Source organism: Gopherus evgoodei, chromosome 2 (assembly GCF_007399415.2).
Source record: "Gopherus evgoodei ecotype Sinaloan lineage chromosome 2, rGopEvg1_v1.p, whole genome shotgun sequence".
Classification (NCBI taxonomy): Eukaryota; Metazoa; Chordata; order Testudines; family Testudinidae; genus Gopherus; species Gopherus evgoodei.
Genome location: NC_044323.1, coordinates 209,976,324 through 210,000,025, shown reverse-complemented (window position 1 = coordinate 210,000,025; position 23,702 = coordinate 209,976,324). Strand labels below are relative to the sequence as shown.

The window sequence follows — 23,702 nt, the reverse complement described above, 5'->3', positions numbered from 1 at the left end:
CCTCACAGTTAGAGAGCTGAGTTTGAAAATGTGACCTGAGTGCAGCTCATGGGCTCCACATGGGCAAACAAGAGATCCCCACCATTCCCTTTATTAAAAAAAAAAAAAAACCTCATGATTTTAAGCCAGTCACCTGATTTGGCAGGGAAGGCTGACTCATAACAGCCTTCATGCATGTAAAAGGTTGCTATAAAGAGGAGTGTGATAAATTGTTCTCCTTAGCCACTGAGAACAGGACAAGAATATTATGGGCGCGAATTGCAGCAAGGGAGATTTACATTAGATATTAGGAAAAAACTTCCTAACTGGAACAAATTACCTAGGGGCAAGTTGTTGAACCTCTGTCACTGGAGGTTTTTAAGAACAGGTTAGACAAACACCTCTCAGGAGTAATCTTAATACTTAATCCTGCCCCAGTGCAGGGGACGGACTAGATGATTTATCCAGTCCCCTTCTGGGTTTACATTTCTATGATTCTGAGTTTTAAACAGGCGAGATTGGAATAACACCCGCTCCCCAACTGCAGGGGGCGCCAGAGCAAGCGGGGAACCCTCGATCGCCCCCGTGAGGCCGCTACCGCGCCCGTCAGGAAAGGGCAGCACCGCCCCGCCCCTTTCCTGCGCTAACTATACGAATTGTGCGCGAGTGTGCTGCAGGGCAGGGTTACCTATGTACAAATCCTCGCTAGCCCCGCCCCATGGAACGCAGTGAGCTCACCAGACTGCACTATCACAGCGGCGAGGGAGGGGGGGTTACGGCGCGAACCATCTCTGCCGGGTCGTGAGCAGCACAGTTACTGCGGAGCAGCCGCGCTCCTCTCCCCGCAGTGTGCGGCGCCACCCCCTCTCCTTGTTGATGGTTTAGCCCCTGTGTCCCCCGTCCCTCCCCCTCTGGCCGGGCGGTGGTTCGCTCCGGGACCGCGCTCTCCGGAAGTGTTGGGGCAGCTCGCAGCACGGCTGGTTCCTGCCAGTTCCGACTGGACCCGAGTCTCTACAGCAGCCGCCAGGTGAGGCCGCGCCGCGGGGGCCGGGGAGCCGAGCCGAGCCCGGTGACAGCGCTGGGCCGGGCCTGGCCTGGGCGGGGCGAGGGGCCCCTTCCCCAAGGCTCTGGCGGGCCCCGCCCGGGAGCTGAGGGCAGCGCAGGGCCGGTCTCCGCGCCGCACCCCCGGGCAGGACCGGACCGGACCCCGCCTCTCCTCGCCCAGGGGCGACACCAGGGTCCCTGCGCCTGGGGATCAGGCCCTGGCTCGCGCTGCTGCGCCGACTGACGCGGGGCCCTGCGCTAACATGCCAGGCGAACCCGGCCTGACCGCCCATGCCCTGGGGGCCCGGACAACCCGGAGCTGGGGCCGACTCCACCCCGGCCAGTTGCCCCTCCAGCCGTGACACCGCCGGGAGGGGGCGGAGGGAAACCGCTTGTAGCCTCGTTTGTGTCTGTGTGCGGAGAGACGGGTCTGAGCCGGGCAGCGCCCGGGGCCTGGGAGCCCCGGTCTGTGCGTGTGGGGAAAGGGACTGGTAGGAAACGGCTGCAGAAAGCCATGGCAGGGCCTGGGAGCCGAGCCACCCCACCCCAGCAGGGGTGATGCTGAGCTCGGCAGTCGCTCGCACTGCGCCTCGGTTATGTAGCATTTTTTAGTCCGGAAGGAGCCGAAAACGCTGTATAAATTGTATCTACATACCCAGGAATTGGCTACAGTCATCATCAGTGCAGCGAAGCTGTAGGGAACGTGGTCTGACAAGAGTGAGAGAGCAGTGATGGAAGGGAACTAATGGAATAAAAGAGAGCAGAAAATAGGAGAGGTAAGATAAGGAAAGGAAAAACAAGTATCCCATTCAAAGTGGTGGGTCTAGTAATTGAACTGAAGCACTGATTTCAGAAGAAGATAATTCAAGCATTAGGAAGTTGTACCACAGGGTGAGATTACTCAGAGATAAGAGCCATGTAAGTGCCCCATATTCTGTCCTTTATGTTCTTTCCAATTAGTGGGACATTGGCATACTTTGACCTGCTTCTGAAATGGAACTGTCCTTTTTATTATAGGGTTGAGGGTGACACTTTATTGATGTAAATACAGCGACCAAACTGAGTGTTATTTTTTTTAGTCTGACTGTTTTTAAACTTAAGTAACGTATTCATATAGCACCACAAACTACTATTTGCTGTGGAACTGTGGAGTTCAGCTGCTGAGCATTTTAAGAGGCAGACTGCTGATCAGTGCTCTGTTTGTTCCACCTAGTCTCAGATAGTGAGTAAAATGCAGACCACAGACCCACTCCTCATTCAGACTGTGCAAGCGCATGGACCTAGCTGTCTTCAGAGCCTCTGGGTTTTATAGAGCCATGTGAAAATCCAAGCCAACCGTACATGATGGGGAAGAAGAAAAGGGTGCAGCCCCAGAGACTTACTATTTTTAACTGCTTCTCCTTGTGCCTTTTTGTGCTATCTTTCATGTTAGAAATAGCCCCTAATTAGACAGTGGGAAATAGTCAAACTCTGAGGAAAGCTCCTCAGTTTGCCACACAGGTGGGAAAACTTGTAAACTTTAAATCCATGATATAGCGACTTCCTTGTTAACCTTGGGTTTAATTTTTTCCATTTACAGTTTCACTTAGAATGTAGTGAGGTGTTGCAGTTATATCAAAGAACCAGGTTGCAGATATAACTGTAGTCTTGAGAAATTAGGGCAAAACACAGTAACTCCTCACTTAAAGTCATCCTGGTTAACATTGTCACGTTGCTGATCAGTTAGGGAACATGCTCGTTTAAAGTTGTGTAATGCTCCCTTCTAAGGTCGTTTGGCAGTCATCTGCTTTGTCTACTGCTTGCAGGAAGAGCAGCCCCTTGCAGCTAGCTGGTGGGGGCTTGGAATGAGGGAGGGCCAGCAGCCCCCATTAGCTCCCCGCTCCCCTAAGTTCCCTGTGCAGCAGCTGCCTGCAGTTCAGCTATGTCCCTTCCCCCACTGCCATGTGCTGCTCCTGCCCTCTGCCTTGGAACTGCTCCCCGAGATGCCTGCTTGCTGCGCGTGGGGAGGAGGGAAGGAAGACAGGAGCTAATGTCAGGCTATCCCCCTGCTCTTGCACCCCACTTACCCCATCTTCCATAGAGCAGGGGGGACAGGCCAGGACTCAAGATGGAGGGAGCTTGCAGCAGCTGCCTATCAACAAGCTGATCTAATTAACAAGGCAGTGTACTTAAGGGAAATGGGCATATCTCCCTCCATTCCTGCTGCCTTGTGTAGAGAGAGAGTTAACCCTTGAGGGTTCAGCCAATTGCTAATTCATCATTTAGCAGTAAAGGAAATATCCCACTCTCTGACTCCTCCACCTCACAATCATCATCACTGTGTACCAATATTAAATTGTTTGTTTAAAACTTAGAGTGTATGTATTGAAAAAAAATTTCCCTGGAACCACATTAAATTGTTTGTTTAAAACTTAGAGTGTGTGTATTGAAAAAAAATTTCCCTGGAACCTAAACCCCTGCATTTACATGAATTCTTATGGGGAAATTGGATTCGCTTAACACTGTTTTGCTTAAAGTTGCATTTTTCAGGAACATAACTACAATGTTAAGTGAGGAGTTACTGTATTCAGGGGCGGCTCCAGGCCAAGCGCATGCCTGGGGCTGCAAGCATGGGGGGCGCTCTGCCAGCTGCCGCAAAGGCAGCAGGCAGGTTGCCTTTGGTGGCATGGCTGCAGAGGGTCTGCTAATCCCGTGGCTTCGGCGGACCTCCTGCAGGTGTGCTGCCGAATCCGCGAGACTGGGGACCTCTTGCAGGCAAGCCGCTGAAGGCAGCCTGCCTGCTATGCTTCGGGCTGCAAAATACCTAGAGCTGCCCCTGACTGTATTTGGGCTTCTAAATAAGTGATCTGTTTTTCTTTTTAAGCAATGAGCATCCGGCAGCTTAGGGTGAAGTTCATTTAGGCTATATCTTCACTGCATAATTAACCTGGCTCTTAATTAATAGTTTACCATAATTCCCCTCCCATGCACAAGCAGAAAAAGCTATAGTCTTCGGGGTTTTTTTGGTGCTTTCAGCCTGAGCTAGCTGCATTCACTCCAGCTGGTAACTTGCATACTTTACTGTGAGGACACTGACTAAACCACTTGAGTGATGATAGCCTTCCAGTGCCTTCCCAAAATGCCTTGCCAGAATTCTCTCCCCGACATGCCCAGAAGGCTAGACAAATTCTTCCACAATTCATTAGGAAACAATCATAGATCACTTCAGCTTAGTGCAGCCCCAAAAACATGGAATTGCCTCCAGAAGTTGTCTGAACATGTGGGAGTGCAGCACTGCTGAGAACAAAGTAATTCGGATAAGGCTTTGCAGGAAGGCTACTCACATTTGGGCTAATGAAGCTAACCTGGCTTCTCAGAGATGTTAATCACTTGAGTCAACTCTGTTGTGAAGACAGAGTACTGTTTTGAACATTTGATTAGTAAACGTGCTCTAAAGAGGACTTTTCTCCTAGTTCATAGATGAGTGAGCGGTTTATATATTATTTAAATGTTCACTTTTAATGACAGGCACATCTTGTGTATTAGAATGACCACAAGTTTTAAAAGAATAATTTTTAAACAATAGCAGTCATGCTATTCAAAGATACATTAGCAAGAATATAACTTGTGGGGCCTTGCTGGCTGGAGGTCTGGTAAAATAATAGGGGAGAGGAAAAGGAGGCAACTCCTATCCAAGTCAAACACTTAACAGGTGCAAAACTTAGGTCCTTCAAAGTTTTCAGGTGGATGAGTTTTCTCTCCGCTAACTATCTACATTTCCAGTGCAGATATAATCTTCCTTCCCATGCAAGCTGTCCTCCTGTGGACTTGGTCAAGTATTTAGGAGCAGAGCTTGGGGGCTAGTCTACACCGACAAGCCACGGCAGCGCTTTAACGTGGCTTGTGAAGTCACGGCAGAGCTCTCCTAGTGCTGTTAAAAAACCATCTCACACCCCTGAGCAAGAAAGTTGCAGCGCTCAAAAGTGCCAATGTAGACAAGCCCTCACTTTGATGGGCCTCAAGGTCTGTAGGAGCAGAGCTTCCTTTCTGCAGATCTATGTAGTACCCCAGTTAAATTTTGGAACACATCTTAAGGCCATGCGTGGAATGGAAAATTCTAAACAAAAATGGTTACGCTTAAGCTTGAAAGTGTTTTAGTGGAATTCAGTTTACACTTACCCCTCCTTCCCAAAAATGTGCTTTTCAATAATAATGCAGCTTCAAAAAAGTTTCCAAATGTTAGATCTGGAACTTATCAGTTAATGGATCCAGCCAATTCCTTTTTTATCCTTAATCTCACCCACCTTTACTTACCATGCTTATTTGACTTCAACTTTGCCCTTAAAGTTTTCAGAGTTTACAAGCTCTAGTTGCTCTAAAACAGGTTTTTTTAACATCAAACCAATTATTTTAATTTGTAACTATATTCTTCTATTCCACCAACCTTCCATCATATTAGAAGCCATAGAGCTCCATTATAACTGATGCACCTTGGAAATATATTCCTTCAATACTGTCATTCTACATTTAATAAACTTCGATAGGATACATTCTACGGCATATTTTTATTTCAGAACAAAACAAGAGAACAGAGTTAAGGTTGGGTTTGTGTTGCGAACATATTGATGTGATAGTGACTTGTGAATGATTATATGACATTGGTAAACCACTTAAATGTCTTAGCACATCATTTCCAGACTGTACAACTTAAACAAAAAAACTCCAAAATGTTGACTCCTCTCATAAAGCAAGCATGATATTTTTTCATTTTCAAACTGAAGTCTTTTAATTACTTTTTTGTTTCATTTGTTTTCTTGTATTTTTCTCTTCTTTCTCTCCCCTCTTTCCTGAGGAAGAAAAGGGGTTCTGGTGATGAGTTGGGGAGTAGGGGAATGGTAAACCTTTATTTCATCTGCTAGCAGTAAACTTTAACTGTAAATCATCATTACAGCTGTTATGTAAGTTCTAAGTTTGTATTTCAGTGAATGTATTTACTTCCCCCTCCAGAATCCAATAATCAACATGTCTAGCAAAAGGGCAAAGACAAAGATCGCCAAGAAGCGCCCTCAGCGTGCAACCTCCAATGTGTTTGCAATGTTTGATCAGTCACAGATTCAAGAATTCAAAGAGGCCTTTAACATGATTGATCAGAACAGAGATGGGTTCATTGACAAAGAAGACCTGCATGATATGCTCGCTTCCCTTGGTAATGTTCTCCAGTTACAAAATTGTTACTTTCTGGTTAACAGTTGTCTCGGATAAGTCCAGTAGTTTGAATTTGTTAAAACTTCAATATGTGAGAACTGTGTTATGAAAGATGAGTAACTTCTAAATGTATAACAGTGCTCTTCAATTTTAAGAAGTGACTTATTTACTTGTAGGAAAGGATCCCACTGATGCGTACCTAGATGCCATGATGAATGAGGCTCCAGGCCCCATTAACTTCACTATGTTCCTTACAATGTTTGGTGAAAAGTTAAATGGCACAGATCCAGAAGATGTAATCCGAAATGCTTTTGCTTGTTTTGATGAAGAGGCAACAGGTAAGTGGATGAAACACCTCTCTTGGGATTTCTGGTTTTTCTAGTATTGTTCAAGCCTAACAATATAATCTAAATTTGATACATAGGTGAGGATCTGTTTTGCTAACGGGCTCATCTTGATAAAATGTGATATGGCACAGGGATAGTTGTCCTAACTTTCATGTCCTATCAAATTATAAGAAACTGATATATCACACTTGGAGTGAAGATGAAGATTGTCCTCTTTCTGTGTGAGCATTTGCATACCAGTATTTGTCGCCTACGATGGGACTTCAAGGAAGAACATGTAACTAGGCAATATGCAAACTCCCCAAAATGGAGCGTGAGATGTAACTGCCTGAGGAGGAATTCACCGAAGTAGAAGGCTAAGTGGGCAAACATCAATTTCTGTGGCTTTTAAAATGTAACTGAGATGGGAGGCCTTTAGTTTGAAGGTAATTGACTTGGACCGCTCTCCAGACCCATACATCCACGCAGTATCCAAAGCTCTTGTTCAGGACCTGTTGTTGCATCTTAACTACTGTAATCTCCTCTTATCTAGTCTTGATGCCAACCACATTGTCCCCTCCTTAAGTCCACAAAATGCCACTTTTCCTGGTTTGCCACTCTGACTACATCACCCTGACTGTGAATTCCCTGGTGTCTTGGAAAAAGGTCATTTCCATTGTCGCAGAATCACAAATCCATGGGGCCCAGGTTGAAAGAAATGAAGAGGTCATGCCTGTCAGCTACTGTTTCAAGATTTCTGCTGATTCAGGCAGATATTGCATTGGTTTGCAGTCTTTTCATGGTTCAAAGTTATCTTTGAAACTGCAAGTCTAGAAACTTTTATTTTTTTTAATGACAGTTGAGATTCTGGAGCAAAATCCAGCAGAAAGGGGTGAATTCCAAAGTATTCACTATACTTGGCAAATATAGTCCTATAAGCCCTGTGGAAACTGGGGTCAAGCCTTTTAGCTTGTTTTGAAATTACATCAGTTTCATACTACAGGTGTCATTACACATTACCTTATCTCACAATTGTCTCCTGTAGCATTTTTAATCTCATCTGTGGATATGCCATCTGAGCCTATCAAAGTGTATTGTCCAATTTCAAACAGCTATTTTGAACCTATATTTTTAGCACCTTTTGCCTTTTCAAGGGATATCCCCTTCCTGCTGGAGCTTAGGTAAACAGCCCTTCTTTGGTAAGGTCTTTTCAGATGTTAATTGACTTTCTCCCTTCCTGAGGAAATGTCTCAATCTTCTTCTAAAAGAGGAAGTCTGTTCGTAGAGGAATTATTTTCTCTCCACAGGTAGTCTTTCTTATTCACTATACCGACAGTTTAGTCTGTATGTCAAAAAAGAGAGCATATCAGTAAGAACAGATAGAATTGTTAATGTCTTCATTCATTCTTTCTTTAATCATCAATTGGCTTGAAAGGTGCCTCTGGTTCAGCCCCCCTCCCACCTACTGACAAGGTTGACTTCATTATCTGTAAAACATCCCTGATCAGTTTTAATCCCGTCTTGAATTGATTCCCCAATCTCCTTTAGCATCTTGCTCCATTGCCTAATTGTATACTTTATTTTTCTTGACATTTAACACATCTTTCCTCCTGATAGTTGTGCCCTTTTTGTCTTCATTGACTAATAAATATAAATGTTCTTTATAATATCAGTTCATACATTTTTGACCACTATGTTGTTGCCTCTGACTTGTTTTATTTCCTGAGATCTGTACTTTGAACAATGTGTTATTAAGAAACTTAGTTACCTTGAACAATTTTCAGCATTTATCAGTTGTCTCCATCTGCATGCATATGTATATATTCTGGGTTGACTAACTACTGTTACCTCAGTTCTACATACATGTAACTCTGTGTGATGAATAATGCCAAGAAAGTATACAAAGGAATGGAGTTTTTAATGGTGTGAAACTAGAGTAATGCAGTTGTGACCCAGGCTGACTTGATATAGCACATCATCTTCCCCATTTGTTTTTCTCCCTCCTTCTGCAAAACATGTCATAGCCTTCTATACTGTAGTTGTATATACTACTCCTCCATATCTCTCCAAATAGCACCAGGAACCAATCTAATTGTACTGGTAAAAGTTTGTTCCTTTACTCTTAGTTCCCCCAATATCTGCTTTGTCTCTGATGGTGTGCCCCAAGATCAATTCTAAATTAGTTGGTTTTATTCTTTTATTCCACCTGCCTTAGCGAGGCTACTTTGTGGTATTCTGTCAGTATCCTGTTGAATCTCGTTACCTTTGCAAACTTTTCCTAGTTTGGTAGCACTGTTCAGAGCTTTAATCTGTTACAGAACTATTCAGATGGAAGAATTCAGTTCCATGTAGATGAACCCCACCACCAAAAAGTCCTGCACTCTTATGACCAATAATCCCTACGCCGTCTCCTGACACTCATTTACCTCTAAATATTCTACCAGTTCTGGGATGCTAATCTGTGTAGTCATCTCCTTCGGTTGTTGTTCCAGGTCTGTGAAGTGCTATGATCCCATCCTGTGAGCATCTGGCCCTGTTAATTTGGATGTGGATAATTGAAAGCTTCTCTCCTGCTGTTTTTTTAATGTAGAATATTGGTTTAAACTCTTTAACATTGCAACACCATACAAAGACATGTCCATCACTCACTGGTTGCTTTTGGTCCATTCTGCTTGTCTGGCTTTCTGTCCTCCGATCTTCTCTGATCTCTGCTCACTGAGGTTCTCTAGTCCCTTTCTAAAGCATCGTTCTCTGCAGAACCTGTTTCTTCACATGCTGGTTGTTTACTCCTTAATCATTGTGGTGTACAGCTGTCTTGCACAGTCTAATAGTCCTTCTTGTAGCAGTCTGTCAGCTAGTTCATTTGACTGGTTTGTCTCCAGCTAGAGCTCAGTAACTTATCCTTGCATTTGAGGCAATGTAGGTCTCTTATCTTGACATCAGGATGTGGCCCATCCTCTGCCTTCAGCTGCTTCTGCCATTTTTTTCCCCACCCTCCACTTTTTTGTACTTTCTAAACGTCTCTGGGATTATTTGCAACCAATGGCTCTAGTAATATCCATTGATAAGTTAACCTAACTTGATTTTTTGTATCCAAGTCATCTTAGTCATTTTATCCCTGTATTAATAATTTCCTTGTGTTTTGCTAATCTCAATTTATCATAAGATAAGTAGCTTCAGTTATCTCCTTCTCTGGCCCATTTCCCTTCTTCCAGTTCCTCATAGAAATATTTCCTGCCTCTGATTTAACTTGCTCAGGCTTTCCGCAGGTCTCCTCAGTTATAAACCCTCCTCCTGGACTTGTGCCACATACTTTCTGTATCCAAATGAAACCCCCTTTAGCAACAGAACTTGACAGCAATGAAAAAGCCAAACTGCTGCTATTTAGTCATTAGAGGAAACTACTGGGTGTATTTGTGCATCTGCTGTAAGGTAAAGTTAAGAAGAATACAATCCCTTAAAAATGCAAATTGCACAGTAAAGCAACAGGGACCTTATTTATTCCTGCCTCAGTTAGCAACGTCTTGGTGTTCTTCCATTTTAAAAATCGGTTTCAAGTGCCTGTATTTCCATGAACTATATCTTTGTAAAACAGTCCCTCTTTTCATGAATCCTTGTAAATTGTATCAAAGCAACTGCTTCTCTGGAATTTGAGAAGATTAGTTTATGGAAGTTTTTAATCGTGTCATGAAGAGCCATTCTGGTCTCTTGGGGCAAGTACACTCATTTATTGTATGCTATAAAAGGCAGATACATATCTATTGCTGTTGGCATGACTGTTTATCCTATTGTTGACACATCTTTGCATTTGAGGAAGTACAAAATATTCTCTATCCTGATTCCTTGTATATATTGCATTCTAGGGGTCATTCAAGAAGATTATCTGAGAGAGTTGCTGACAACAATGGGAGACAGGTTTACAGATGAAGAAGTAGATGAGCTATACAGAGAGGCACCAATTGACAAAAAGGGCAATTTCAATTACATTGAATTCACACGCATCCTTAAACACGGAGCAAAAGACAAAGATGATTGAACAAAACTGCAGACACTTGCAGATAACTTCGTGTTTTCATTCATGTTTATTTCTCAGGGTTTTTGTGTTTGCTGGTAGAACCTGTTGCATGCAGTTTAGCTTCACAGCTTTTGCCTTTCCATGAATTTATGGATTTCAGACCATTATGGCACACTTGCACCTCTGTAATCAGACTGGAAATGGGGGATTTTATTGTAGTGAAAAGGATTTGGGGATAAAGATCAATGAATGTGAAGGCCAAGGGAAAAAGACCTATTTCTGGATTTTTACATTTTTATAATATCATTTTGAAATAAAGATTGTTATATAAATAAAATACCTCATTAAACCTTTTCTTGTGAAGAGGCTTTTCTAACAATAGGTGGAAGCATTTTCCCAAGTTGACAGTTATATCCACTTTTGACATTTTAGTTCAGAATTAAAATGCTAAGCAGTGGGTTTACAACTTGTAACATATAAGTCTTCATTTAGGCGTTACCATTCTTGCACTTAAGTTGGGCAGTGATATTACGTTTTGTGTAACATGGTGAGGAACCTCCTTTATTTAAAACTCTGGTTCAGAGCAAAAGAATGGTTCCAATCTTGGAAGTCAATTTGCTTGGTGTTATGAAAAAATCCTGGAGTTGTGCCCAGTGTTAACTGTACAGTATTTAATCTGGTAACTTTAGCTTTTTGTAGAATATGCTAGGCTTTTCCAAAGGGAAAATATTATGTGAATGGAAGATTTTGGCTAGATGTGACCAGAACACCTGTTTCATGCTCCTTACAACATCTGCAGGAGTGAGCCTTCTGGCAAATCTCAGATCTATGGTGGTACTAGGTTTCTTTTTAGTTGATGAAAAATATTTTCTCCTTTTCCTCTCTTCTTGTCATCCTCTCTCAAAATTGTCTTTTGGCTTTGGGGATGGACAGAAAGTGTGAACTTAACTAATGTTTCTCTCTCTGCTTTTACAGTGTTATTTCTGCCTCTTTGGGGCAACTGGGAACATATACATTTGCTTTCAGAATGAAAGTTTATATTGGAAAAAAGCTTCTGCCCACTTGCCAGTTGGGAGACTTTAAAAAAAAAATAAAAGGCAAAATTATGGAAAAATATGACATGGGATTGGATTTATTCATAGCTTTGTGTTTGATCCTAGGCCTTCTGTAAATTTTAAGTTTGAAGGGTAAATTTTCTACCCGCAAAGATTCTATTAAAAGTTCCTATAATTTCAGTAGACAGTTCTGGTAAACTTGATTCTTTCATCTTTTTCTTTATTAAAAAAAAAAGTGTGTGTGTGGGGGAGTATTTATAACAATTTTTTTATCCAAAACAACTTAAATAATTGGTATACCTTGGTGCTAATGTTTTTGTTCATTCTTGTGCCACAGCGTAGGGCATATATCATTTTATCCATTATTCTGCACACTTAGCGGTCACAACTTGTGTATTAGACTGTGTTGCCTTGGGATTTAGCTGCTTGTTGGCTTTAGTTTGTCACTACAGCCTGGTTTTTGTGTAGAAGGTTGGATTGTAGCATTCCAATGTTACTATGTTAGGACAAACCAAGTGCTCTTTAATATAGTAGCTTCCTAGCAAACATAACTCTTTTGCTCATGAGCTTTGTACCTTAAAATTAGGAGGGATGCCCTTAGGGGAAGCCTTGCAACTGGATCCCTCCGAATGTGGGGGAAATTCAGTATCTGAATCGACGATGCATAGTGCTGCCCTGCCTGACTGGACCAAACTACTGAACTGAACACTTCTCAACTTTTGAGGGAAGGTCTAGGTATGAATTTTGCAACATGTACACAAGTTATTTTTAGAGTGTATCTCTTTTTGTTGTAATATGCATAACAGTAATAGCAGATTCAATAAAATATCCCCACCCATCTCTTCGAGATTTCTTGAGGTTCAGTTTTACAGTCTAGGATAGCTATGAGAATGGAGGCCCTGCTTTATTTACCACATTTCCACTTGTTTTTACAGTTATTGGTTATACTTTTGGAAGTGAGGTTACAGAACTGACCAGTTGACATTGGCTGAGACTGTTTTGCTGGTTCTAGAAAGGTTGCTGCTGTGAACTGAATTTTGGGAGAAGATCCATAACTAGTTTTGTTTAGAGGTAAGTTTTTGTGGCATTCTAACTGAACTGTCTTAGGTTTCAAAGCTCAGTGAAAATTTATGATGCAAATGAACTCATTTTGAGCTTGGTGTTAGTTTGCATTTGACACGTTAGTATATTGAGATGGAGTAGTAGAGAAACTGCCTACAGTGAGTAGTCTTAAGAAATTTCTACTTGTTTTACAGTTATTGGTTCTGTTGATGTTTCATATAGGAAGCATCTCTTAAACTTTCTACTGGTTTGAAAGCTGACCAGTTTATAGTGCAACTGCTGTCCAGTGTTTGCCAAAAAAGGCACAGTGCTAGAATGTTAACAGGGAGTCTGGTGGCACCTTAAAGACTAACAGATTTATTTGGGCATAAGCTTTTGTGGGTAAAATGGAGATGCATCTGAAGTGAGGGTTTTGTGCTGCCGCCTCCCCCCTCCCCCCCCGAAAGCTTATGCCCAAATAAATCTGTTAGTCTTTAAGGTGCCACCAGATTCCTTGTTGTTTTTGTGGATACAGACTAACACGGCTACCCCTCTGATGCTAGAACGTTGTGAACTTACTCTGGTGGAAAATGCTATATTTAAAGGTCTTGTCTTTGAGGGGTTTTTGACATATTCCCCCAGCTGATTCTAGCCTGTGTGTAGGATTCAAGTATGGCCACTGATGTAGACTGGCTGCTGTGGGGTGTGTGTGTGTGTGTTTTTTGTTTTGTTTTTTACTAGCAGGTCTAGTTCAACTAGACTAGGGTTAGATACTACACTAACACTCCCTCTCACTCATGGTAATTGATAGCACCAGCAGAGCTGCAACAGAAGGATAATGTCTCAAACTACAGTGGGCACTTGTGATTTTAAAGATGTCTAGGCAGCATGATCATGACCTAGGTGTGGGGATTTTTCATTCCTAGTGTAAAGAAAAAATTAAACCAAAATATGAATAAATCTCACATGCATGAAATTCATATAACACAATTAGTGATTTCACATGAGAAGTTGTCTGTAGCATCATTGACCCAGCCAACATTTTTCTTGATGGTTTCATTTATTAATCCCATTATATGAACGATAGATAAGCCTGTGAAGAAATAATGTTGAATGTTTTATTGTATTAGGAAATAAATGCTGTTTTGAGTACATTCTAGCAGGATGAAAAACTCCTCACTGGCTTTTTAATGTAATTTCAATAGCCAGTGAAATGTCCCAGAGCTCTGCCCTTCTTTTGGAGTTTGACCGCTGCATGGTCATTTGGTTGGTTATCCTTTTGAAAAAAAAAATATTATCACCTGTATATGGAAGTAATGCAGGACAGCTGCTCCTGCTCCAGCAGGCAAGAGGGGAGATGGAACAGGAGAAATAAAGGTAGAAAAAAACCTGCAACATAATGTCTCAAAGAAAGTGGAGAAGAAAGTGAAGTAATAGAAAAAGGCTAACGGAAGCAGTGAATGAGAGACATACTAATGCACAGAAGGAAGCCTAGAAAATAAGGAGAAAATGGAAAGGATAAAAAGTTCAGGTTTAATTCTTTCATAAAAATCTATGGAATTTGGCTGTTTTAATGGTAGTGTGGAATCTGAATCTTACCATCTGATTCCTTACAGAAAGTTTATACTACATACCCTCTACAGTTTAAATGTTTTAGCACCCTCATTTTCATTTAAAATAAGTATTATTTTTGACTTTGAACAACATTTAAAACTATCACTAGGTGGCACTACCATTCCTAGTACTAACTTAGCTGTACAATATAGTCATTACCTCAGTACCCTGACATTACTTGGTGCTGGACAACACACAGAGAAAGATATGGTCTCTGCCCCAAGGAATTTCCAATTACAGCAGAACTAATATCAGGATTTCTTCCATGTACTGAAAGTTCACTCTCAGTTTAGTCTTTAGGGGAGAAGAAAGTGTTAATAGAATCACAGAATGTCAGGGCTGGAAGGGACCTCAGGAGGTCATCTAGTCCAACCCTCTGCTCAAAGTAGGACTAATCCCCAGTCAGATTTTTGCCCCAGATCTCTAAATGGCCCCCTCAAGGATTGAATTCTCAATCTTGGGTTTAGCAGGCCAATGCTATGTTACTTAAAGTAATGACACACTGGCATTTAATTTCAAAAAGGAGAACTATGCAAAAATGAGGGGATTAGTTAAACAGAAATTAAAAGGTACAGTGACTAAAGTGAAATCCCTGCAAGCTGCATGGACGCTTTTTAAAGATACCATAACAAAGGCACAACTTAAATGTATGCCCCAAATTAAGAAACACAGTAAAAGAACTAAAAAAGAGCCACCGTGGCTTAACAACCATGTAAAAGAAGCAGAGAGAGATAAAAAAGGCATCTTTTAAAAAGTGGAAGTCAAATCCTAGTGAGCAGAAAGGAGCATAAACATTGCCAAATTAAGTGTAAAAATGTAATAAGAAAAGCCAAAGAGGAGTTTGAAGAACAGCTAGCCAAAAACTCAAAAGGTAATAACGAAATGTTTTTAAGTACATCAGAAGCAGGAAGCCTGCTAAACAACCAGTGGAGCCCCTGGATAATGGAGATACAAAAAGAGCACTTAAAGACGATGAAGTCATTGCGGAGAAACTAAATGGATTCTTTGTTTCAGTCTTCATGGCTGAGGATCTTAGGGAGATTCCCAAACCTGAGCCAGCTTTTGTAGGTGACAAAACTGAGGAACTGTCACAGATTGAAGTGTCACTAGAGGAAGTTTTGGAATTAATTGATAAACTCAATATTAACAAGTCACTGGGACCAGATGGCATTCACCCAAGAGTTCTGAAAACTCAAATATGAAGTTGCGGAACTATTAACTAAGGTTTGTAACCTGTCCTTTAAATCGGCTTCGGTACCCAGTGACTGGAAGTTAGCTAATGTAGTGCCGATATTTAAAAAGGGCTGTAGAGGTGATCCCAGCAATTACAGACCAGTAAGTCTATCGTCAGTACCAGGCAAATTAGTTGAAACAATAGTAAAGAATAAAATTGTAAGATGCATAGAAGAACATAAATTGTTGGGCAAAAGTCAACATGTTTTCTCTAAAGGGAAATCGTGTCTTACTAATCTATTAGTTCTTTGAAGGGGTCAACAAACATGTGAACAAGGGGGATCCAGTGGACATAGTATACTTTGATTTTCAGAAAGCTTTTGAAAAGGTCCCTCACCAAAGGATCTTGCGTAAATTAAGTTGTCATGGAATAAAAGGGAAGGACCTTTCATGGATTGAGAACTGGTTAAAAGACAGGTAACAAAGGGTAGGAATAAATGGTAAATTCTCAGAATGGAGAGGGGTAACTAGTGGTATTCCCTAAGGGTCAGTCCTAGGACCAATCCTATTCAACTTATTCATAAACGATCTGGAGAAAGGGGTAAACAGTGAGGTGGCAAAGTTTGCAAATGATACTAAACTGCTCAAGATAGTTAAGACCAAAGCAGACTGTGACAAACTTCAAAAGGATCTCACAAAACTAAAGGTACGTCTACAGTACGGGATAATTCCAATTTTACATAAACCGGTTTTATAAAACAGATTGTATAAAGTCGAGTGCACGTGGCCACACTAAGCAAATTAATTTGCCGGTGTGCGTCCATGGTCCGAGGCTAGCATCGATTTCTGGAGCGATGCACTGTGGGTAGCTATTCTGTAGCTATCCCATAGTTCCCACAGTCTCCCCCGCCCCTTAGAATTCTGGGTTGAGAGGCCAGTGGCTGATAGGGCAAAAATCATTGTCGCGGGTGGTTCTGGGTAAATGTCGTCAGTCATTCCTTCCTCCGGGAAAGCAACGGCAGACAATCATTTCACGCCCTTTTTCCCTGGATTGCCCTGGCAGACGCCATAGCACGGCAACCATGGAGCCCGTTCAGCTTTTTTTTTTTTTTTTTTTACGGTCACCATGTGTGTACTGGATGCCATGGACAGAGGCGATACTCCAGCGCTACACAGCAGCATTCATTTGCGTTTGCATGATAGCAGAGACGGTTACCAGTTGTTCTGTACCATCTGCTGCCAGTGTAATTTGGCAATGAGATGACAGTTATCTGTCCTTCTGTGCTGTCTGCTGCTATCAGGGGTGCCCCTGGCTGACATTGGCCAGGGGCGCAAAAGCAAAACTGGGAATGACTCCCCGAGTCCATCCCTCCTTTATGGTTTCTAAAAATAGTCAGGCCTGCCTAGAATATGGGGCAAATGTACTAGAGAACCAGTGTATCAGAGAGCACAGGTGCTCCGTGTGAGATCCCGCAGAAATGATGAGCTACATGCTATTCACGGGGGTGCCCCTGCAACAACCCCACCTGTTGCTTCCCTCCTCCCCCAACCTTCCTGGGCTACTGTGACCGTGCCCCCCCCCCCCATTTGTGTCATGAAGTTGTTATAAAGAATGCAGGAATAAGAAACAGTGACTTGTTAATGAGATAGGAGGAGGCAGCCTCCCCGTGCTATGACAGTCCAGGCAGGACATTAAGTGGTGCGGGGGAGAGGAGCCCAGCATGCTGCTGCTATGATAGTCCAGGCAGGACAGAATCTTTTCTTTACACAGGAAAGGGAGGGGGCTGATGGAGCTCAGCTCTCAATGGCTATGATGAAGACAATTACCAGCCATTCTGTCCCCTCTACTGGGAATGACCAGGAATCATTCCTATTTTTACCCAGGCGCCCCTGAGGCCAGCCAGGGGTATTCAGCAGTTATCAAGCATGTACCGTCTGCCACCAGGGAGGGAAGAGGAGCGGATACTGCTCTTTACTGCTACAGCCTCGTGTCTACCAGCAGCATTCAGTAGACATAGGATGACATTAAAAAAAGTCAAACTATTTTTTTCCCCTTTCTTTCATGTGGTGGGGGGAGGAGGTACATTGACGAGCTAGTCCCTGAACCACGCCGGACAATGTGTTTGAACCTACAGGCACTGGGAGCTCAGCCAAGAATGCAAATACTTTTCGGAGACTGCTGGGGACTGTGGGATAGCTGGAGTCCTCAGTACCCCCTCCCTCCCTCCATGAGCGTCCATTTGAGTCTCTGGCTTCCCGTTACGCTTGTCATGCAGCACTGTGTAGCCTGTAGATTTTTTTTTCAAATGCTTTGGCATTTCGTCTTCAACAGAGCTTTGATAGAAGAGATTTGTTTCCCCATACAGCGATCAGCTCTAGTATCTCCTGTACGGTCCATGCTGGAGCTCTTTTTGGATTTTGGACTGCATTGCCACCCGTGCTGATCAGAGCTCCACGCTGGGCAAACAGGAAATGTAATTCAAAAGTTCGCGGGGCTTTTCCTGTTTACCTGGCCACTGCATCCGAGTTGAGATTACTGTCCAGAGCAGTCACAGTGGTGCACTGTGGGATACCGCCCGGAGGCCAATACCGTCAATTTGCGGCCACACTAACCCTAATCTGCTATGGTAATACCGATTTTAGCGCTACTCCTCTCGTCAGGGAGGAGTACAGAAACCGATTTAAAGAGCCCTTTATATCTATATAAAGGGCCTCGTTGTGTAAATGGGTACAGCGTTAAATCCGTTTAACGCTGCTAAAATCTGTTTAAACGCGTACTATAGACCAGGCCTAAGTGATTGGGCAACAAAATGGCAAATGAAATTTAATGTGGAGAAATGTAAAGTAATGCACATGGGAAAAAATAATCCCAACTATACATACAATATGATGGGAGCAAATTTAGCTACAATGAGTCAGGAAAAAGATCTTGGAGTTATCATGACTAGTTCTCTGAAGACGTCCACGCAGTGTGCAAAGGCAGTCAAAAAAAAAACAAAAAACCAGTATGTTAGGAATCATCAAAAAGGGGACAGAATAAAACAGAGGATATATTATTGCCCTTGTATAAATTGATGGTGCGCCCACATCTTGAATACTGCATACTGATGTGGTCTCCTCATCTCAAAAAAGATATACTGGCACTAGAAAAGCTTCAGAGAAGGGCAACTAAAATGATTAGGGGTTTGAAGAGAGTCCCATATGAGGAGAGATTAAAGAGGCTGGGACTCTTCAGCTTGGAAAAGAGGAGACTAAGGGGGGGATATGATAGAGGTATATACAATCATGAGTGATGTAGAGAAAGTAGATAAGGAAAAGTTATTTACTTATTCCTATAATATAAGAGCTAGGGGCCCCCAAATGAAATTAATAGGCAGCAGGTTTAAAACAAAAGGAAGTAGTTCTTCACAGTCAACTTGTGGAACTCCTTGCCTGAGGAGGTTGTGAAGGATAGGACTATATCAGCGTTTAAGAGAGAACTGGATAAATTCATGGAGGTTAAGTCCATTAATGGCTATTAGCCAGGATGGGTAAGGAATGGTGTCTCTAGCCTCTGTTTGTCAGAGGGTGGAGATGGATGGCAGGAGAGAGATCACTTGATCATTACCTGTTAGGTTCACTCTCTCTGGAGTACCTGGCATTGGCCACTGTCAATAGACAGGATAGTGGGCTGGATGGACCTTTGGTCTGACCCAGTATGGCCGGTTTTATGTTCTTATGACACAGTTCACTTGTACGCTGTTATGCAGTGTGTGTATCCATTTATGTTTGCTAAGGACCAGATTTCTGAAAGATGTTTAGGGTGCATAGTGTTTTGTTTTGTTTTTTAAAAACACCTAAGCTTAACACTTTTGAAAATCTCACTAGGTGCTCATGTGCAGATTTAGGGGGCCTAAAAACCTTTGAAAATATTTCCTTATTTATCTACTCTGATTTAAAATCTTGAAGCATTCTATAGATATGGTTAATCTCTGACTAGTAAGGACAAGACCTACACCAGGTAGGAATATGCTATCTCACAGCTGCCTACTGTGAGATTTCTTACATCTTCCTTTGGAGCATCTGATACTGTTCTCTGTCTGAGACCACCTACTGGACTAGAGGAACAACAGATATAATACAGGATGGCAGTTCCTATGTTCCATAATTCTTAAATATTTGATGTAATTAAAGCTATTTATCTTTAGGGCTACAGGTTTGTCATAGCATTTGTGTCCTGGATAGTGTGATTTTTGTCCATGATACTTTTATGGCTGTGATTTCATTAGGGTGAGCCCTGACCTGGGCCCTTCTGCATCCCACTCCAGGTTGGAGCAAGCTATTTGGCAGCTCCCAGGACAGTGTGAGGGAGGCCCTGTGTGCATGCTGTGATGAGAGCCAACAGGCTGGAGGGGGGAATGAGGATCACCCCATGAAATAGTACCCACTGCTGTAGGTTGAGTGCACTGTAGGCTTACTCTGCTGCACTGCCCTGGGTCTCTCCCTGGGGACTGAACCCAACCCCTCACCCCAATCTGGTCTACCCCACTAAATGGCACACTTGTGCCTTTACACAATTTCCCCTAACTGCTCCATAATACATAACCTGAAATGTTCCAGGTGTCTCTAGCACTTATCTGCTCTGATAATAAGTGCTGGAGAGATTTATAAAATGAACTTCTGCGGGCCAGTCCAGTGAGCTAGTATTCATGGTATTCAATAGTATTGTATAGCTATGTAGGAGACCTTGTCTAAAGCCTGGTCTACACTTCAAACGTACACTGTCATGGCTATGTAAGTCAGGGGTGTGAAAACACCACATGCCCTAGGTACATAGCTATGCTGCCATCCCCCTCGCCCTCCCCCCTGCCCCCACTGTAGGAACAGCAATGTGAACAGAAGAGGGCGTCTGTTACCATAGCTAACGTTCAGGACAGTGGGGTTCCTACAGCAAAAGAAAAACTTTCCCCATGTACTGCATCTACCCTAGAAGTTTGCTGCTGCCAATGCTACACGGTTTAGACATAGCCTCATGCCGCTGGTTTTGTCCCTCACACTTCAGGCTGGGAGGGGTCTGGCGTGACGTGAACTCTGCTGAGTTCTTCCATCACTGTCGCCCTGAAGTTGTATTCAGCAGTTCTTCTTCGAGTGATTGCTCACATCCATTCCAGTTAGGTGTGCACGCCGCGCGTGCACGTTCGTCGGAAACTTTTTTACCCTAGCAACTCCAGTGGGCCGGCAGGTCGCCCCCTGGAGTGGCGCCGCCATGGCGCCCAATATATATCCCTGCCGGCCCGCCCGCTCCTCAGTTCCTTCTTACCGCCGTGTCGGTCGTTGGAACTGTGGAGCGCGGCATAGCTGTCCTCCACGTCCCTAGCTCTCCTAGTTATCTATCGTTATCTATCGTTATCTCTAGTTTCATTATAGTTGTTAATTAGTTTGTTAAGTTGATAGTTAAGTTAATTAGTTGTAAAGTACTTCTATCGCCGGGGGCTTAGCCCTTCCCGGCACCCGGCACCGGGCTCATGCCTGGTTCGCCGGGCTTCAAGCAGTGTGCGGCCTGCAAGAAGCCCATGCCTACCAGCGATCCCCACGAAGCGTGCCTGAAGTGCCTCGGGGAATCGCACAGATCCGACAAGTGCCGCATCTGTAAGGCCTTTAAGCCGAGGACAAAGAAGGAGAGGGATCAAAGGCTCCGAACTCTCCTAATGGAGGCGGCACTTGACCCGACGGCTTCGCAGGCCGTGGTATCGGCACCGGCACCGGATCGCTCCGGCACCGAGAAGACTCCTCGGCACCGACCCTCTCCGGCACTGGAGCCAGAGCCAAGGCCGTCGAAGTCTAATACTCCGGCCAGGCAGACCCGGCTAGAGCGCCCGGCCTCGACATCGGCCGCGGCGCCGCCGGCACCGTCAGCACCGTTGACTCCGGGCCCGGCGGGTCCGTTGAGTCCGGTGCCGCCGAGCTCCCCCATGAGATCTGGGGTTGAGATAGTGGTCCCATCCACACCGGAGACCTTCGCCTCGGCTCGGGACCTTATTGCCCTGACTGAGCCTACTCGGCTGCCACCCCCGGTACCTCCGGTGCGGGTCGTGTCCAGAGGCAAGCCCATGATGTCGGCACCGCCCAGAGACAGTCGTTCCCGATCCAGGTCCCGACGTCTTGGGCGCTCCAGATCCCGACGCCGCTCGCAGTCCCGGCACCGCTCCCCTCAGCGGTACCGGTCGCACTCGCGGCACCGGTCGGCATCGAGAAGGTCGCGGTCAGGCTCCAGTCGACACCGGCACCGCGACTCCAGGAGCAGGTCCCGACGCTACTCGCCGCACCGGTCGACCTCCCGGCACCGAGCTGGTGGCAGGTCCCGGTCCCGGTCTCGCTCGACCTCCCGGCACCGAGCTGGTGGCAGGTCCCGGTCGACCTCCCGGCACCGAGCTGGTGGCAGGTCCCGGTCAACCTCCCGGCACCGAGCTGGTAGCAGGTCCCGGCACCGAAGCGGCGCCCGGCACCGATCAGGATCACGGCACCGATCAGGATCACGGCACCGTGACAGATCCCGGTCCCGGTCCCGATCCCGGCACCGGTATGACTCCCGGTACCGGTCCCCGGCACCGCGACGATCCTCCGTGCCGGCCCGCGCAGACCCGTACCATCCAGGGTCGGCCCCACCGTGGCCCTCGAGACAGCCGTCCGTATCCTCCCAGACGGACAGCGGCTATGCGCTGGGCACCGACCGGCAGGCGGCGCTGTTTGGTGATCCGCCGCTGCAGGACCAAGGCCCACAACAGTGGGGATTCTGGACACCCTGGGCGTACCATCAGGCCCAGGGCCCCCAGCAGCTCCCTCCTAGGCCGGCGACTGCGGAACGTAGGGCCCCGGAAGCCTCGTTGTCTCGCCCCCCTCCCTCCCCGGAAGGGGAGGAAGGGTCCAAGCAGCAGGACTCCGCTGTGGCTCCGGAGGCAGAGGCGAGGGCTGAGGAAGACCCTCAGTTAGACACTCTCGGGCCGGGGGTCTCATCATCCTCCTCCCCGGATGAGGCGGTGGCGGGTACCTCCTCCAACAGTCCCCCCCCGCTGGATCTCAGGGCGCACCAAGACCTCCTCAGGCGATTGGCTCAAAATCTGAGTCTGCAGGCGGAGGAGGTCTCGGAGATAGAGGATCCAATTGTAACCATCATCTCCTCTGATGCTCCCACCAGGGTCGCCCTGCCCTTTATACGAACCATCCAGGCCAACGCCAACACCATCTGGCAGTCTCCGGCCTCCATCCCTCCGACAGCAAAAGGCGTCGAGAGGAAGTACATGGCCCCTTCCAGGGGATACGAATATCTCCATGTACACCCGACCCCGTGTTCACTGGTGGTTCAATCGGTGAACGATAGGGAGCGTCATGGCCAGGAGGCTCCGGCCCCCAAATCAAGAGAGGCCAGGCGGATGGACCTCCTTGGCCGTAAGGTGTATTCGGCTGGGGCGCTGCAGCTCAGGGTCTCCAACCAGCAGGCCCTGCTGAGCAGATATGCCTTTGATTCCTGGGTGGCAGTGGACAAATTTAAGGAGCTGCTGCCACAGGATGCTCGCCAAGAGTTTACGGCCATCTTGGACGAAGGCAAGAAGGTCGCACGCACGGCCTTGCAAGCCTCCTTGGACGCTGCGGACTCGGCTGCCCGTACCCTTGCGTCAGGTGTTACGATGCGTCGCATCTCCTGGCTGCAGGTTTCCGGCCTTCCGCCGGAGCTCCAGCATACTATACAGGACCTTCCTTTCGAAGGCCAGGGCCTATTTTCTGACAAAACAGACCCCAGACTCAAGAGTCTGAAAGATAACCGAGTCGTTATGCGGTCCCTCGGGATGCACACTCCCGTGACGCAGCGTAGACCCTTCCGGCCGCAACAACAACAACAACAACAACGCAGGCCGTTTTCCCAGTTCCGCCAGCGGCAGGACCTTTACAGGCGCCGCGGCAGGAACGGGAGGCGCAGGCAGTCGGGGAACCAAGGGGGGCAGAACCAAGGCTCCTCAAAACCCCCGCCTGGTCCTAAGCCTTCATTTTGAAGGTGCGCTCGAGGGCGCAGTAACAGTTTCCCCTATGGATCCTTCCCCCCCGTTTTCCAACCGCCTTTCGTTTTTCCTCCCGGCGTGGTCCCAAATAACATCGGACCGCTGGGTCTTAAGCGTGGTGCAGACGGGATACCGCCTGCAGTTTGTTTCGTTTCCTCCTTCCCGCCCTCCTTCCTCGTCCCTCTTCAGGGACCCCTCTCACGAGCAATTCCTTCGGCAGGAGGTGCAGACGCTCCTC

General features: G+C 45.5%; 2 protein-coding genes across 3 annotated transcripts in view; both read left to right on the top strand.

The window, feature by feature from the left end:
- The first annotated feature begins 769 nt into the window (after positions 1-769).
- On the top strand, positions 770-10,899 carry LOC115646690 (myosin regulatory light chain 12B-like). Of its 2 annotated transcripts, XM_030552832.1 has the most exons (5): positions 770-1,006; positions 1,683-1,799; positions 6,010-6,208; positions 6,384-6,545; positions 10,397-10,899. In XM_030552832.1, exons 3-5 carry the CDS (start codon positions 6,025-6,027, stop codon positions 10,567-10,569), a joined length of 519 nt encoding a protein of 172 aa, XP_030408692.1. In that variant the 5' UTR covers positions 770-1,006; positions 1,683-1,799; positions 6,010-6,024; the 3' UTR covers positions 10,570-10,899. The 2 variants fall into 2 exon arrangements, with proteins under 2 accessions (XP_030408692.1, XP_030408691.1); XM_030552831.1 differs by lacking the exon at positions 1,683-1,799 and having other exon boundaries at positions 777-1,006.
- A 789-nt stretch (positions 10,900-11,688) lies between these two features.
- Positions 11,689-23,702, top strand: part of TGIF1 (TGFB induced factor homeobox 1) — a 72,770-nt gene continuing 60,756 nt past the window's right edge. Inside the window, exons 1-2 of the mRNA XM_030552830.1 lie at positions 11,689-12,338; positions 12,539-12,674. The gene's annotated coding sequence lies outside the window, so the exon portion shown is untranslated. The remainder of the gene's footprint in view (positions 12,339-12,538; positions 12,675-23,702) is intronic.

Coding starts and splice junctions, on each gene's coding strand:
- LOC115646690 (XM_030552832.1), top strand. CDS start 6,025: ATGTCTAGCAAAAGGGCAAAGACAAAGATCGCCAAGAAGCGCCCTCAG. Junction 6,209..6,383: donor TGATATGCTCGCTTCCCTTG/GTAATGTTCTCC, acceptor ATTTACTTGTAG/GAAAGGATCCCACTGATGCG. Junction 6,546..10,396: donor TTTTGATGAAGAGGCAACAG/GTAAGTGGATGA, acceptor ATTGCATTCTAG/GGGTCATTCAAGAAGATTAT.